The 16215-nt window shown below is 42.4% G+C and overlaps 1 protein-coding gene across 7 annotated transcripts in view; it reads left to right on the top strand.

Moving 5' to 3' along the window:
- Window positions 1-16215, top strand: part of SH3PXD2A (SH3 and PX domains 2A) — a 243305-nt gene that overhangs the window by 201045 nt on the left and 26045 nt on the right. For 4 of the 7 annotated variants that reach the window (XM_056494899.1, XM_056494900.1, XM_056494904.1 and 1 more), the window contains one exon: window positions 8237-8350. In XM_056494899.1, coding sequence (XP_056350874.1) covers window positions 8237-8350 — 114 coding nt within the window. Of the gene's footprint in view, window positions 1-8236; window positions 8351-12445; window positions 12530-16215 lie in introns of all 7 variants that reach the window. The other 3 variants (XM_056494898.1, XM_056494897.1, XM_056494902.1) reach the window with 1 other exon arrangement.

The raw sequence follows: 16215 nt of genomic DNA, 5'->3' as shown, positions 1-16215 counted from the left end.
ACATGAAGGAAGGAAAGTACCCCAAGAACTTCCCATGATTCCATGATGCAAGGTTGTACTGGAAGATGTTAGCAACTGACAGTATCCTCATGGGTCAACTTCTGGGACCTGCTGAAGTAAACAAAACTTTAGGGAAAGGGAAAAAAGAAAGAAAGAAAGAGACCCTCCAGTAGCACTTGTTAGCCACAGAGACTTAATGCAGAACTTTTTGTATTGGCTGTTCAGTCTGTGTGATCTCCACAATCTTACCTTGTCTTGTGGTTACTGAAATCACAGAGACTTCATCTTTGAAGGATCAGTGTAGATCTGTCACTTCCTAAGAGAAAAGAATTCAAGAGAAGATGAAAATAGATGTATAGTATGACCAGAACTGGAGGTCAGACAGGAGATGTATCCAAATGGATCAGATGGAAAAAAAAAAGGAAAATCTGTGATCAGTAACCAGGTGTTTTCCATAATAACTGAGTTGGTACTGTGGGTAGGACATACACAGATTCATTGGACTATGTTGAATGCAGCTGACATTGCACAGATAGTTTCACCATTAGGTGTTCAGGAAGGGAAAGATTTTTTAAAATTTATTTTTAGAAGGCATTAGGATGTTTGAGCCTTAGAAGACTTTTTTTCATGGCTTCTTGGGTGCTGACTGACCTGTAGAACTGGCTGACTTGATTGCTCTGTGGATCCCCTAAAGTGAGGGGTCTGGGGATGCTGGCCAACACCCTGGGCATGCTGGCTGTGTGTGTTTTGGTGTTGGACATGAGCAGGCTTAGCAAGTGATGCTTTCATCTTCTCCTGCCTTGGGGAGACTGGAGTACTTCGTGATTTAAGAGAGGCTGGTGACCTGGAATGTGATGGGACTTGATCTGGGATTTACAGGCAATGTCAAAGACTTCTCTATAGCTGGTAATGTAGGTAGTGTCTTGATTCCTTTGCTTTAAGAACACAATGTGTAATTTGTACTGGATTATGTGATGGCTTTGTGGATGTACTTGCCAATTCTAGAAAACGTGTTTGGCAGATTCCTTTGTTCCAGCTGTGTCAATACACAAATCTGAGGCCATTTTTAAGCAGGGAGGGGAAGCCCCTGGGTAACAACTGGGCCATAGCAAATAGCTGCAGATACAGCACTTGGAGTCTGTAACTATCAGTTTATATTATCAGAACACAAAGATAAACTGTGTGCTGTACTTGAACAACTCCCTATACACACAGACACAAGAAGTGTGTGTCACTCTTATGAGAGATAAATATATAAGTATTTTGCCAAATGTGCACCTCTGGAAGGCTGTTGCCTACTAGCTTATAAGATTTGAATAAATACAGTAATGTGGTATTTCCTAGTTGTCTAATACTCAGAATATCCATCATCTCTGCTAGTGATGTAACCCATAAAGTATTAGAGCTGAGTTGTATATTATCCAGTTTTCTCTTTTCCCATGAACTTTTCCCATGTTCTGATCACTTCTGTTTTTTTCCAAAATTACAAGGAAACACAATTCCAATCCCAGCAGAAGACAAGGATAATATGTGTTTGAGTGCAGAGGTCAGGGTGTAAATTTCCACATAGATACATGTGTATTTATGCATAGAAGGTGAAACCAACTCGAGCAATCTAGATATTTCAGCCAGAATCTGTGATGCACCTTGGGACTCTGTATCAAACTCTTGTGTACAGACCTAGTCAGCTGGTTTGGGCCCAGGAAGAACCTGTGTGGCACCATTAACTAGCATGTTTATTCACATGTAGTGGGCTCTCCATGCAGCCAGCAGGAGCAGCAGGAACAGCAGCAATGGGATTTGCAAAGAGCACAGCTGAGGAAATGTCACAAGATTGCCAGTAGAAATGTAGGAAGAAGGAGTAGGACAGCAAATCCAGCTAGTTACCCTAATAGCCAGTCACTGCAGGAAGAGTATGTTACAGCACCCAAACTCTGGGATTCACTTCTGTTTTCCTTGTGCTTAGTAACCCCTAAAGCAGTGCAATTGCCTGTGCTTCTGCTGAGCTCTAAGCATTTGCAGGTATTCTCAAATATCAGTGGAGAAAGCAAACTGTGGTCTCAGCTCTTGGCCTTTTGTCCCAACTTTTAGCTCCAGAAGGCAAAATGCTGTCCTGTTAATAGCCAAAAAAATGACATCAACAAATTTCAGCCTTCCAGAAGTCTCCACCCACCCCCTGCTCCTCATCCTCTCTCTCTCCTCAGGAAGCCCTTAAGTGTTGTTTCAGTCAACAAATTAAGCAAAAACTGCTGCAGCCTGTACTCTGATGAGCACATAACTCAGCTTTCAGACCCTCTCTAAGGAGGGAAAGAAGAGTGTTTCCAGGGCAGTCCATGTGTGCATTGGGTTGTCAGGGTTCAAGAGTGATGCTCTTAAGGTCGGTGTCTATTACATTTTTGTAGGGACATCTGTAAATTTTCAGTTGAACACAAGGCACAGGAGTGTACACCTCTTGTCCTCCTTCAATGTGTACTCTCTTCACTAAGTATTAAAACTATTACTTAGTTTTAAATATTGAGGGTAGCTTGCTGGACAGACTGCAGCCTGTGGCAGTGTGATCACTTTTGAATAGGTGTGTGGTTTTTAGATATATCTTTCATATGTTTGGGTTATTGGAACCAGGAGGAAAATGTTTGCATATTACCTATTAAATCTTAATTATCTTCTTTAAACAAGAAGTGCTCTTTAAAAATGTGGAGTTTCTGTGTTTGTAGTTCTTCATTAATTTTTTAATGCTGTGGCAGAAGACATGTTACATAACCTTTATAGAATCTCCAAATTCCCTTGCCAGGCTACCAAGAAAGGTGTGTGCCCTATCACAGTACTGTGGGCTCTTGGGGTATTTCAGCAGCAAATTAAAAAACTTCTTGTAGTTAAGCAGTAACTTGGGGTGGTGAATTTTATTCCTGAGTTCCTAAAGCAGGATTTAGTACCTAGAGTCCAACCACAGTAGGAAGGCAACAGCCTTCACTCTTGAATGTTAGAGCAATCAGGCACAGACATTTGGGGTGGCAACACTTCCTGCTGGAAGTAGGGTTTCCCATGTGAACCAGGCTCCCAGCATGTAGCTCTAGGACATGAACTGGCTGGAAGGATCATAATACATGGTTGATCTGGAATCATAATCTGTGGCACATAAATATGTGGCACATAAAAGGCTGTGAACCTGTGCTGTGGATCTTAATTGTGTTTGAGTAGGATGTCTTCCATGTACATCTTTCTTCCTGGGGCATGTCTTTGGGCCCCACTTTCATCTCTAAAACAAGACAAATATTGCTCCATGGTTGAGTGGTGGCTGCAGTGAAGTCTGCTGTGCACACAGGCTGGGAAGCATTATGTGTTTTGAGGTGAAAGCTGCCTTTAATATTTCACCAGCTTTAAAAATTCATCCTAAGATGACAGCCTTAGTCTGCTTTGCAGTGAGTCATTCTCAGACTTCTGTACCCTACACTGCAGTCAGCTCTGTGCAAGAGACCTCTTGCATGTATCTCCATATTTAAAAGAAAGATGCCTCTTCTGTGAATTGTAAGAACAAAACTATCAGACACTGGCCTTCATAGGAATTCAGTGGTTTCAACCTTGCACCTTTTCCAAGTGTGTGGGACTGAAAAAGCCTTTTACAGAGAGCAGAGCCAGCATGGGCAATTATAGTGACTAACAACACACAGACACAGGACTGAGTGTGAGAATAAGCTTACTGCAGAAAATCTCTCTTGTAAAATCTCTCTGGTGCCTTTATACATCTACATATTCTTCAGAGGTCTGTCAGAGGCAATTACAACTGACTGTCCTGTGTATATCAAATATATGTGTACTGTGGACAAGAGCTTTGGAGGGGTGGAAAAAGCAAGTACCTTCAACTGTGCAGCAGCACCCTTATCTTAGCTGTTTTTAATGAAGCAGATCATATCTCTGAAGGGAAGTAATCAGCTGTTGGCATGAAACAGTCTGTGTGACTGGTCTGGAAGTGACTTAATTGCACCTAGTACTGCTTTGTATGGCAATTTATGTTGTTGGTTCAAAAAAACCTCTCGAGAGAGTTCCAAGGCAGAAGGACTTAAAAATGAACAGCTCTCTGAAGCCTATAGACCATGTGTCAAATGTACCAGACTGCTGCTTGAGTGGGATTTTTCCAAGACTCTTGAGAGGTGGAGTGTTACTTAAGTATTTGTTTAGAAGAATGTGTAGTCTACTCATGCTGGAGAAATAGCCATGCCCTTTTACAGTGGTGCTATCAGTCCTGTTTACTTTAGCTAAGCTCATAAAATGACAGTCAAAGTCTACAGAGAAATTAATGCTTGAGGGGAGAATTAGAAACTGAAGTTCAGCGTGATCCTGCGGTTTTATATGTTTAAAGTGTTTTGTAGCATCTTGTGATCAGGCTTCAGTGGGAATAGCCTGTTCTCCTGTTGGTGTGTATCATCCAGTGAAGTATGGATGGGTAAGGATCATGCAAACATGAGCAAAACTGGCATAAAAGTACTCCTTTAACTATGCTCCAGGAGTTTCCCATGGTTAACATTGTGGTTAACATTTGCTTAATTCTTTTGCTTTTGCAAAAGCCTTTCGGGAAGAGGGCTGGGAGTACAATTATAGCAAGAACATGATTTTTTAGAATCCAAGCCTTTTTGTCATTTAGTCATTCTCCAATGTGACCAGTCCATTTTGCAATTACCATCTTGCCACGTGCATTATATGCCTGTCAAGTGGAGCTGGTCATTTCTTGGTAACCTGTGAAATGCCTGGGAGATATCTGAGCCTAGGTGGACTCTGTGAATGGAGGGATCTTGGCTGTTTCAGCTCAGAGGTGCTGGCAGATGCCAACCAAAGCAGCAACATGTGTGGGGACAAAATTGCACTCCTACCTTAAAAAATTATGTTCATGGGTTAGTGTTAAGGCAGTTGGAGTAATGCAGCAAAGCTCAAGTTGAACTTGGTCTGAACACACTGGCTACAACTCCCTTTGTGCCTTTGTGAAGCTCAAATTCCCTCTAAATCCTTGTCAGAGATGAGGGCTTGGGAGTCTCAGTCTAGACATCCATGCCACATCAGCATTAGAGTTGTTTTGGTGCCTGAGAGACAGGGGCACCTGTAAGGGTTAACTCAAGCTGTAAAGCACTGCCTAATTTTTACAGATGGTGTGAGTGCAGGAGTGAACCTCAGACTGGCTTGGCAGTGCACAGAGATAACTTTACATAATTCCCTGCAGATGTTGCTGCAGAATGGTTTTAATAATGAATTGTGAAGTCAAGCTAAACTCCAGCATAGAGGAAGAACTCAAAATAAATGCAGTGTTTTGTTCTGTGTTTCAAAAGCAAGTTTTCTGTGATGCTCTGGGTTGGGAAAGATGGCAGGGGATGGGACAAGGGATGGTTTGCAGAAAGCCAGGCCTGAAGTGGTGCAAACTAAGCTGTCTAATTTGTCTGCAAACCATGAATATCCACAAACCTGTGGGTGAGAGGGGGAAGGGGTGGTGGTACCAAACAGCAGCTGCCCTAAAGCTGCTAATGAGGGATGGTGCAAGTACCTGATGATGAGCAAGGCAGAGTTCTGCACTTTGGGGCTGTCATGAACAGGCTGCCTTGGCACTGCAGACATTTTCTGCTAGGAGTCAATTCTTGTACTGTGCTGTAATTTCCTTTCTGTAGCGTTATGGTTTGGATGTGCCATCATAATTTAGGTTTAGGTCTCATTAGGGATGTGCTGCCTCAACAGTGGCTGCTTGGCCACTCTGAGACTGCACATTTTGCTTGTGAGCACCCATTTGTGACTTCTGTGCTGCTTGGGGGTGTTGCTGGAAGTTTCTCAGTCTTCTCAGTTGTTAAGTCTGTTTAAGCAAAACACACATTTTTCTGTTGATATGCAGTTTCAGTGGGCTACATTAAAGCCTTTCTTCTGTCCTTCTGAGAAGCAAGCTTGAAATGGGGAAGAGAATTTCGGAGTGGGGGGCTGGTTTTCCCTTCATTTATACTTTACCCTTCCACAGAATTTATAAAGAAAATTTTTAGAAAGAAATTTTGACTTTCATGAGTTCTGTGGTGATTAGCAGCTTTAGCCTGAGTCATGTTTAGATGGATGGAGGCTCAGCTATGCTATGGTCCCAAGCAAAAGATCTAAACTTGGCTCTGAGGCTAGTGAGCCAAACCAGAGGAGCTGTATTGTGAAATGGGCTAGCACGGGGTTGGTGTCAACGAAGGGCAATCCAGCCCTCCAAAGATGATTTTACCATGGTTTGAATTTGGCTCAAATGTACGTTTTTAAGTGTAGGCAAGTCCTCCTTGTGCTTAATTTCTTTCTGAGGAAGAGTTTACGTAAACTATTCCAGTCTAATTAATATCAGCTGGAAGCCAGCTTCTCCTATTTTGTGCCTAATTATAAGTGCATGCTAAACTGTGTTTCCTACCCATGTCAGTGCATTACTGGAGAAATAAGGAGCAACCATGAAGACGTGTTTCTGAAAGCTCTGGCAGATCCTGTGTGTTCACTGCTGTGGCTTCGTGGCAGGAGGGTCCACCTCCTGTGGAGGCAGAATAACTAAATTTAAACTTTCCAACCATGGGCCTCGTGAAGCAAAGTTTCCAAACCTCTGTTGGGCCAGAAGATGGAAATCTGTGTCTGAATTTGGAGAGTAAATAAATAGAGCTGCCTAGGAGCTGCCCAGGGTATGGGAGGGTTCTTGCTTGGGGTGCATTGTCTCCCAGCCACATGCCCCAGGGAGGAGAGCAAGGATCTGTAGCTACTGTTCTCTGGTAAAATCTTCTGTGAGATTTGGAATGAACAAGGGTGACTTTCAGCATGAACACTTGAGCATTGTTCCAGCAGGGTGGCTTTTCTCTCTGCAGAGCTCAGCAGACCTTCCTTCCCCCTGGCTGGGCTGGGCTGTGGCATCCCAGCTGTGGGAGGGATGTGTGGCCACCTCACAGCTCACTGGTGTTGGTGCCCATCTCTTTAGAGCCCAGGCTGGCACTTTGCTCATCACAGTCAGGCTTCTGTGAAACTTGCTGTGTTTATGACAGTCATCAAAGTCTGTAAACTGTTCTGAGGTGCATGTGCAGAAATAGTACTAATTCAGATTGTTTAAAAAGTCCAACAGCAGATTAAGAGCTATAGTTCATTTGGATTACATTTTAAAATAGTGTAGGCAGAATCTGTTAGGGGCCTGTTCCCTTTAGGGAAGCTGGAAGGATGACAATGGAAAACAGTTTGCATGGTCCTGACAAAGCAGCTTTTGTTTCCTGGGGAAAATGGGGTATCACAGAAAACAACAGAAGTGGTTTGCTTACCTGTTAGACTTTTTATTTGCCTGTTGTCTTAACCCAGACCTTATCTGAATGGAGGAGAATCTAGTTGTGCTCATATCTGAGAGCAGCAAGTTCTTGGGTGAGTGAGTCTATGTCAAAATCACTGGAGGATTCAATAAATCCGTGTAACCAAGCAAGAAAAGAGGCAAGGATACTTGTAGTCAAAATGCATTTAATCTGAAACTGGCATGCATTTAATTTTATTCATCCATCCACAGATATGACCTAAAGGTTATCTCCACATATATTGCTGAATACTTAACATTTTTGTAGATACTGATTGAAACTTGGATGTTCAGGTGGGAGGACAAGCAACTGGTGCTCATGGCCTGAAGTCAGATTTCAGTTGGCTTTTCTCTTTATTTCTGTTCTGTGCAGTACTTTCCAGCTTCCCAGGGTATTGAATTCAGGTCATGTTTGTTAAACACCAGCTGTGGTTACAAGTGCTCTAGTAGCACTTTTATATCCTGTTCTGAAATCTGTGCACTTCTATGAATGCCTTTGCTGTTTCCCTCATTTGCCTTTTGTAATACTTCATATTAGGATTTGAGCAGTGTTTGTGCTGTTTCACATATGTGCACATGTGCATATTTACACAAAGTGTTTGATACTGTAGGTGTACATCTAGCAAGACCAGCTTGAAGAAACTGAATTAGAGAACTTGAGTCACAGTTGTTATGGATGGACTTTGAATTTTTTAAAATATATTGATATTTGCTTCATTGCACCCTTTTTCTAGCAAGCCTACACACTATCACTGGGAGAGGATCTGATGGAAATGGTGTAAAGGCACTAAACCCTTTCTTGTTCTAGAAAGTTGCAGAATACCTCAAACATGCACCAGAGCTGCTGACTCTGCCATCTTCTCTGTAGCATTTTACTATTCTTGTTCCTCTAAATGTTGACTGAGAAACTTCTTTTGCTTCTTTTTGTAGGTTGGTGGTTTGTGAGCACAGCAGAGGAGCAAGGATGGGTCCCTGCTACATACCTGGAGTCCCAAAATGGAACCAGAGATGACTCTGATATCAACACATCTAAATTTGGGGAAGGTATGGAAAGCTTTTTCTTACCAAGAGAAAATTTATATTCACTTGCTTTATGCTTTTTTTCCCCCAAGTGAGAGCTTCTGATTGGAAGAACATGCTTGATAGAGCCACAGGCCATTGAAAGGAGTGAGATTCAACTTTAATGGTTGCTTCTCATTAATTTCCTTCAAGTTAATCTTTGAAACTAGTTTCACTGCTGTTTGCCGTGATCTGTGGTTGTGTGGAAAGGTAATTTTATTTGGTATGGTCTCATTCTGTTAGAAGTGAGATGGCATTTGTCATGTATGTGTATTTAGCTGCACTGCTTTTTTTGCCTTTTTTTTTTTTTTTTTTTTTTTACTAAAGATGCTTAATTCAGGTTCCAGAAATGGAATAGTTCAGCATTGCATGTTCCTCAGTTCCATTATGAAAGACTAACCACATCTTAATGGGCTTCTCCTGTAGCAACTGTGTACAAAGGACACTTTTATTTTGATTTGCTCCATTCTAGTGAATCTGTTGCTAAATCTAGATGCTCTTGACATGACACTTATGTAAAATGTACGTTGAAACTCAGCTGACCTTTTCTTAGCACAGGAGGGAGGCTTAGAGATGTGTTGGGGTGACCATCTGCCCATTAAAATAGCACACAGGCAAAACAGGACTTTGTGCTGGGCTCCAAGGGTGACATCTGCAGCTTGTTGAAATCTTTGTAACTCATTTTTCCCTGCTCAAGCTCTACCCATATCCTGGTTTAGAGACAGACTGGCTGTAGACTGGTAGGCCAGGAACCAGTCTGGTATGATGCAACATCTTAATGGGTGCAAAAGCAGTGAGTAAAGTTTGCCTGTTATTAAAAACCAAAACTTTATTGCTCTGGTCTGCAAGCACTGAAGAATGCCTTGTCTGTTGGTCTGCAGCTTTCTCCCTTTCCTGACTCTTAAATATGGTGCACACTTGACAGCCTTATTGCTTAAACTGCTTTCATTTCAAGCTCTCCTTCTCCTTTCATGTTGCCCTCTGGAGTGTACTCTGCACAGGGGTGCTGCCACACAGCAGTCTGTCCTGGGCAATGAAAATTCCATCAAATATTCCTTATCTCCTCCTTCTTGGTCCCTTTTAATCCATTACACTGGTCTCTTCACCTATGGTCAGCAGTCCTGCTCCATGCCTTACTCCAAATCCAGATATGCTGAAACCTGACACTGCCCTTCCCTTTCTGCTCAGTTCCATCTCAATGACAGGTCTAATTGCATAACCTCTGCAGCTGCTTTCATGTGCCCCAGATTTTGCTTGCTTGCTTTTTAGTAATGTTGGTTTCTGTTATTAACCATCTAAGCTGAGACTTCCTACTCTCTTTTGTTTCTTCCCCTCCAGTTCTTCTCTACTTGGGCTATTCTTCTCCATATAATTATTTCATAGGAAAGAATTATTTGGATTCCTTGTCTTTTAAAAGGTGTATCAAAGTGACTGTACTTAGAAACCTTGCCAGCTCTCTCCAATCCACTTCTAGTGGATTAAGTGCTTTAGCCCCAGAATTTAGAGCTTATACAAGTTTCAGAGTGACTCTGAGAGACACTGACTTCCTGCAACTCTGCAATCTCTGCTCTCCCAGCTTTCAAAGAGAAGGAGCTGATATGGGAGCTTTGTGTATGAGCCCCCTGTCCCTCCCTGTTTGAACAGCCTGGAACAAGCCCACAAGCCAGGCAAACCTAGAAGAGTGCTTTGCTGTGGCAGGCCCAGTAAAGATAGAGTGGGTCTGAATGCCTCTTAGTAATAATTCTGCCTCTACACAGTGGTAATATTTCCATGTGTCTCCATTTAAATAGTCTGTTCCTTAAGAAAGACAAAAGTGTTTCCTCCCTGCACCTGAGCTTGCACAACATTTTTGTCTGGATGAAGGCAGATAGCTGATTTGTTACCTGGGGCTGTGTTTAGGCCAACACCATGTTGCTAGGCTTGGAAAACAATCAGAAAGCAATCTAGAGAAACATGTAACAGCTGCAGGAGCTGATAGAGTAAACATGTTAAAATAATCTCTGGAAAGGTGTAGACACTTGTTAATAAGCAGCCTTTCTGGTGAATGTGGCATGACCAACTGAGCCCAAGTCTGAGATCAAATGGCAAAATTCAGTGTTTTTAAGGAGGAAAAACCCTGTACAAAAGCATCATTGTGGTATAAAAGGGCTGTCACTGGGGATGGCCATACCTTGTGAGGACATGGTGTGGTGGATCTGTGGGACCAGTTTTCAAGGGCTTTTCCTGGATGGATAAATCCTCCAAACTCCCAGTGAGAAGGAGCAAGCTGACTGCTCTCTATTGACATCTTAAGCCAGTTTCTACTCCTTCTGCACCCCTCCATCCTGCAAGCCTTTACATTCAGCATTTCATTCCCTCCTTTCTTGTACAGAAACCTCCTAACACATGCAGCCTTATTGCAATTTAACTTCTTTCTCTGCTGTAATCTGTGTGTCCAGAGAGGTGTCCTGTGTTGTCTTTTGTGTAGCATGTGTATATCTGCCAGTCTAATGTCCTCTTGATTTGAGGAAAGTCACCAGGTTGAATCTGCTCATCCTTTGTCCCTCCATGGGCTTCCAAGAGGATCACTGATTTCCATGAGCCAAAACCAGAGCTATCTATGATCTTGAGATTGGGCTCATCTGAAAATTTGTGGTTGATTTTTGACCAATGCAATCAAAAAGAAGTACAGAGTAGATAAAGTACCTGTTCAACACCATTTACCACACCTCCACTTAGGGTGGCTTGGAAAGATTTGAGCCTTACAGCAAAGGAGAAATTGAGGAGAATGAGCTGGATGTAAAAGTCTGGTCTAAGTCCCTGACAGATATAAAGGACAAAAAGCCAAATGCCACTCTTTGGTGAAGTTACTATTTTTCTTATCCAGCTAATGATTTCTCAGTCAAATAATTTTACAGTGCCTGATTGTCTACAGAACACAGTTCTAGAAGACAATGGTGTCTAGTCCATTATGAGGGTGTAATCCCTGAATAAGTGCACATATGCAGAATTGAATTATTATTAATGATGTGATATCAAATTTTATGATCAGCTTCCCAGAACCACTGGTAAAATGACTGTGTTTGAACTTGAGCTATCACTGCCTTGCAACACGTTACATCACTTTGCAGTCACACCAAGCACCTGTGCAACAAGAGCCAACTTGGGATGGATGCCCTTGAAGGGAAAAAATGTGTTTGTCTGTGTTTCTGTGCCAGTCTAATGGTTCCAGTGTCTTTCACACCTGTACAGGCAGAAGAAGAAACTGAATAGATATCTAAGTATGTGGTCCAGAAAACAAGTGGTGTCCTCTGTGCACAGCTGCTCTCACAGTGCCATTTCCATAAGTGTCTTGTCTTTGTTTATACTTTAAGCATAAGTTATTGTTTGAGTATGTAACTAATACTCAGTCCTGGCTTGTTAGCTTCTTGAGCCTGCTCAGTAATTGCAAGGTTAGTTTTTTTTCCCTATATCATAATCCGTATATTAGAAGTTTTGATCATGAGAACCATCTGTGGCAATGAATGCAAGTTATGTCTTGCAAGCACATCAGACACTTTTCACTTGGGCTCAGTTCCTGAGTGCTGCTATGAGGGAACTTATGTAAGAGTTTGTGAGTTTGTTTATAGTGTGATAATTTTTCTTAGAGAGGTTTAGAGCCCTGTTGGGTTTGATGTCACATGAATTAGGCTGAGTTCCCCAAAGATCATGCAGCTGAATTAGGAGATGCAACAGCAGTGATGATGTGTCTTGCCACTACACTCTCCTTGGACAAGTTGTCTTTGGTTGTGCAGCTTGTTTTGGAGTATGTATATGTTTTTGAGATTTTTAATTCTAATTAATATTTTTTAAGAAAAGCCAATAGCAAGAGTGACATTTTTTGACAGTTCTGGATGGCTGACATTGCTCAAGCTCAAGAAGTTAACTTGTTCCACTGCACTGTATAACCTAAAACAGAGCATTACATCCCACCTAACCCATTCCCACTAACAAGACCAGTGCTTGGAAATACCATGTTTTATTTTTATTCCTCACCCTCCCATCATTTTTTTTTTCTCCTTTTTTTTCCCTTTGTTTTGTCCCATCCATGTTCCAAACTAGTTTCTAAGCGACGCAAGGCTCACCTGCGGCGCCTGGACCGGCGATGGACGCTGGGCGGGATTGTCAACAGGCAGCAGAGCCGAGGTGAATTCACAGCTTCCTCTGGCACCAGCCCTCAGGGGCCACCAAAACCACACTGCAGCTTCAGCTGTTGTGTGTTGGGACCTGCATCTCTGGTACTTTGGTAGAGAGGGGCCAAAGCTGCAGAGCTCAGGTGTGAATTTCGTGCTTGAGGGTGTCGGAGCCAGGATTAGGCAGCCCAGCAGCTGGAGGCTGCCAGCCAAGGGTAGCTCTGCAGTCTGTCTTTGTGCTGTTGGGGAAGCTCACATCTGTTGTGTTTTAACTTGGGCATATTTGTGCTCAGTCTTTCCTGCCTCAATAAGGACAAATGATACTTTGAGGGCCATTAAAATGAGTTGAATGCCAAAAAGCTGTGGTCGGATATGCGCACTCTGGAAAAGCGTGTGGTGTGGAAAGGTTAAAATCATGCCTGTTGCAGTACCCTCTCTTCCTTGCAAGCAGTGCTTGGTACTAAACAGATGCTCAAGAACTTTTGGGAGTTTTTGGCATAATTCCTAGGTATTTAAAATGCCACCAGTACCAGCATTTTAGTTGGTTTGGTTTGTTCTGTGTTCTTTTAGATTTTGCTGGTCTAACAGTGAGTATGGTAGGATAGGGGGGAACACCTTGTGTTTGGGTAAAGTCTGAGGAATCCTCTAAACAAAGTATTTCTTAAGAGCAGGTGAATCATCTTTCCCAAAGCAAAGGTATCCCTGTCTATCTCCTGCTCCACTTGGAAAACCATCCAGATGTGTTCATTGCACTTGGGAAAGGAAAGGGAGGGGACATTTGCACCTCTGTAATTTTCAGACAACCTCACTGAGGGAATGGATCCAAATGTAAGTGCCAGAGATGATTCCCAGTTAATGGAAAGGTGCCTTTTCCTATTAAGGAGAGAATGTACTTTAAAAGTGGCAAATTTACCTTCTGGATTTGGTAATGTGCTGTGTGCAGCTCCTGTCTCAAGCACATAGAGGTTTCAGGGACCCTTTAACATCATTTCAAATTATTATTGAGGAAACAAAAGCAACAAGAGTTCTTCTTCAATATTCTTCCTGCCATAGCTTGACCCTGCAGGAACTGAAACTACCTTCATAAGACAAGGTCTTGTTTCTCAGCCACCAAATGGATTCTGAAGGCACAAAAAAACCATCATAAGCACACATACTGTCTTGGGAAAAAAAGTGTGCTTATTTCTGTGCCCCAACTGTTTGGGAGCTACTTACTTTGTTTTGTCAGACTCTGCTAGATGTTTTCTGGCAATTTAACTGGGAGAATTTATGGGAATCCGTTTTCTAAACAATTTATTTACTGGTGAAAACAAATGCATTCCTTCATATTCATACAGTTTTGTAAACAGAGCTCTGTAAAATATTAAGACTGCATATCTAGTCCCTTAGCAGTCAGCTGCTCAGACTCAAGGACCTAAGTTGCATTCCCAAGTTACCCCACTTGCATTCTGATGCCCACCATCTGTGTGCATCCTCTCCAGACCTGCCCTCTGAGCAGTGTCAGTGTCCTCCCCAGTACAGGCTCCCCTAATTTCTTCAATCCTTGCTTTTTTCTTGCTTCATTACAGTTTCTTCCCTATTAGGCCCAAGCAGGGCTGGGGTTTTGAGGGTGTTGAAGAATATGTACTTTATCTCAAACTGAATCTTGGCACTTCAGCAATCTATGATTCTGTCCAAGGTTTGGGGCACCCTCTGTGACTGAGCTGCTTCTAGAAGGTCTCTCCAATGTATTTCAGCCACAGCTAGCCAGGCTGGCTAAAAATAAGCTGTTTAATGTCATCAGAAATTATAGGTTAGGAAATGCTTACAAGAGCAGGCTTATTGGAAGTAAAGAAAGTGACTTGAATAAATGGGCACAAGTTGGAGACAGTGGCTTCATGATCTGGCAGAGCTGCAGCCTGTGCAGACATCTGTGCCTTCCAAACTGCAGTTGTTGAAAGTACGAGTCTCTCTGGGTGTCCAGCCTGCTGGTCTCTAGCAGAGCACAGTTTATATGAGGTCAGGAGAGATTTTCTCCCATCTTCCCCTCCCATCCCAGCCCAGAAGACTTCTAACAAGGCCAAATTTGGGTGAGTTTGCACTGAAATGACTGAATGCATGAAGTGTACACATGCACCCCCCTGCCAACCTTCAAGTCCTTGCTCCAAAGCACAGAAGAACTCAAGTTGTTCAAACAGGAGGTTGCCAGAATTGTTCAACACAAGCATAACAGCTTCCCCTTCCCCACTTGGCCTCTTCCTTGGAAACAAACTCAATTAAACATTTTGGCTGAAATTCTTCCCACCCAGCAATATTCTGCTTGAAATAGTCCTTGCTGCTGGAAGGGTTAGCTCCAGGAGTTCACTGGAGTTTAAAAGCAAGCAGTAAAGGATGCCTCTCTTTGTATTTTTGCTTGGGTACCACTAAGAAGCATTTTTATCAGTTAGGTCTGTCATAGAATCACTTTAAGGCCGGAATCAAAGGAATTAAGCATTTTCTGAAGGGCAGAATTCTCTAAGTGACTTGAATATTAAAAACACTGAGAAAGCCTGAGTGCAGAAGGGAAGAGTGTTTACTTCCCTGTTAGACTGCCTAATGGGAGAGAATTACTGGGGGTAGCATATGGCTTAATTATTTCTACCCTTTCCAAAGCCATTTGAAGAGGCTGGGCATCTCTGATCTCCAGATATTTGGGAGCAATGTTACTGGATCTGTAAATAAGAAACATGAAAGACAAATTGTTGAATATCATTGTAGTGCTCCTTTTTTAAATTTGAAAAAAAAATCTGCAAAGGGAACAGCTGTAGTCTGTTTCTACAAAGAGAAACAGATGACTTTTGTTGCTGAACTTTTCTCTTTAAAATGGTCTGTGGTGTGCCCAGATCTAAGAGATTACATTAGTTTGTGTTTCTTATGTAGCTGCAAAGCTTGTGGGTTTTTTAATGTTAAATGTTATAAATTTTCTAAACTTTTTCCTATACATTCTGAAGCAGTAATACAAATATGGGTTCTGAGGAGAAGCCTGAAAGTTTATAGTTTTCCTCAGACTTGACACTCGTTAGACCTGCAAGCTGCAGAGGTCTTGTTTTGTACAGGGTTAAATAGTAATTCTGCACATTTATTGGGAACTTCCCCTGGAAGGGAATTCAGGATTATTTACAGGCTAATTAAATGAAAAGTTATTTGTGCTTTTACAGTTTGATTGGTGAAATTGGGAGGTTACATGCCTGTCTTCTATGCCAGATATCTGACCGAAGTTGTTGCTGCTTTGGTTTTGTGCCCAGTGCTTTCAACTGGAGCTGTTACAATGCAGGAAAGCACTTTAAAGTTATTTATACCAACAATATAGTGACATATGGGCTGAATTTTTGCCAAATGAGCCAATTATTTAGGAGTAGCTCCTAGCACAAGCAATAAGCTATTCACTGAAAGAGTTAAAGTTAGAACTTCCTACTGCCTGCCTATCTTGGGGAGAGAGAGAGAGCTGGATGGGAAAGGTAGTGTGTAGAGGGAAAGCAGCCATGTAGCCCAGTGGTCTTTTGATACTTGAACCTCATCCTGAGTTGGTCTTAATATGGAATCCCATGTCCTAGCCCAGCTGGATGGTTCTGCAGCCAGTTATGTAGCTGTGGGAAGAGCACTTGATCAGTGCTGGTAATCCAGCCTGGCTGATGTGCTTTGTGCTCTTTCCCTTTCCTGCATCTCACCAGAGCTGCTCTG

Source organism: Oenanthe melanoleuca, chromosome 6 (genome assembly GCF_029582105.1).
Source record: "Oenanthe melanoleuca isolate GR-GAL-2019-014 chromosome 6, OMel1.0, whole genome shotgun sequence".
In the NCBI taxonomy this organism is placed as follows: Eukaryota; Metazoa; Chordata; class Aves; order Passeriformes; family Muscicapidae; genus Oenanthe; species Oenanthe melanoleuca.
The sequence above is the reverse complement of the archived record's forward strand: the minus strand, read 5'-3'. Positions and strand labels throughout refer to the sequence as shown.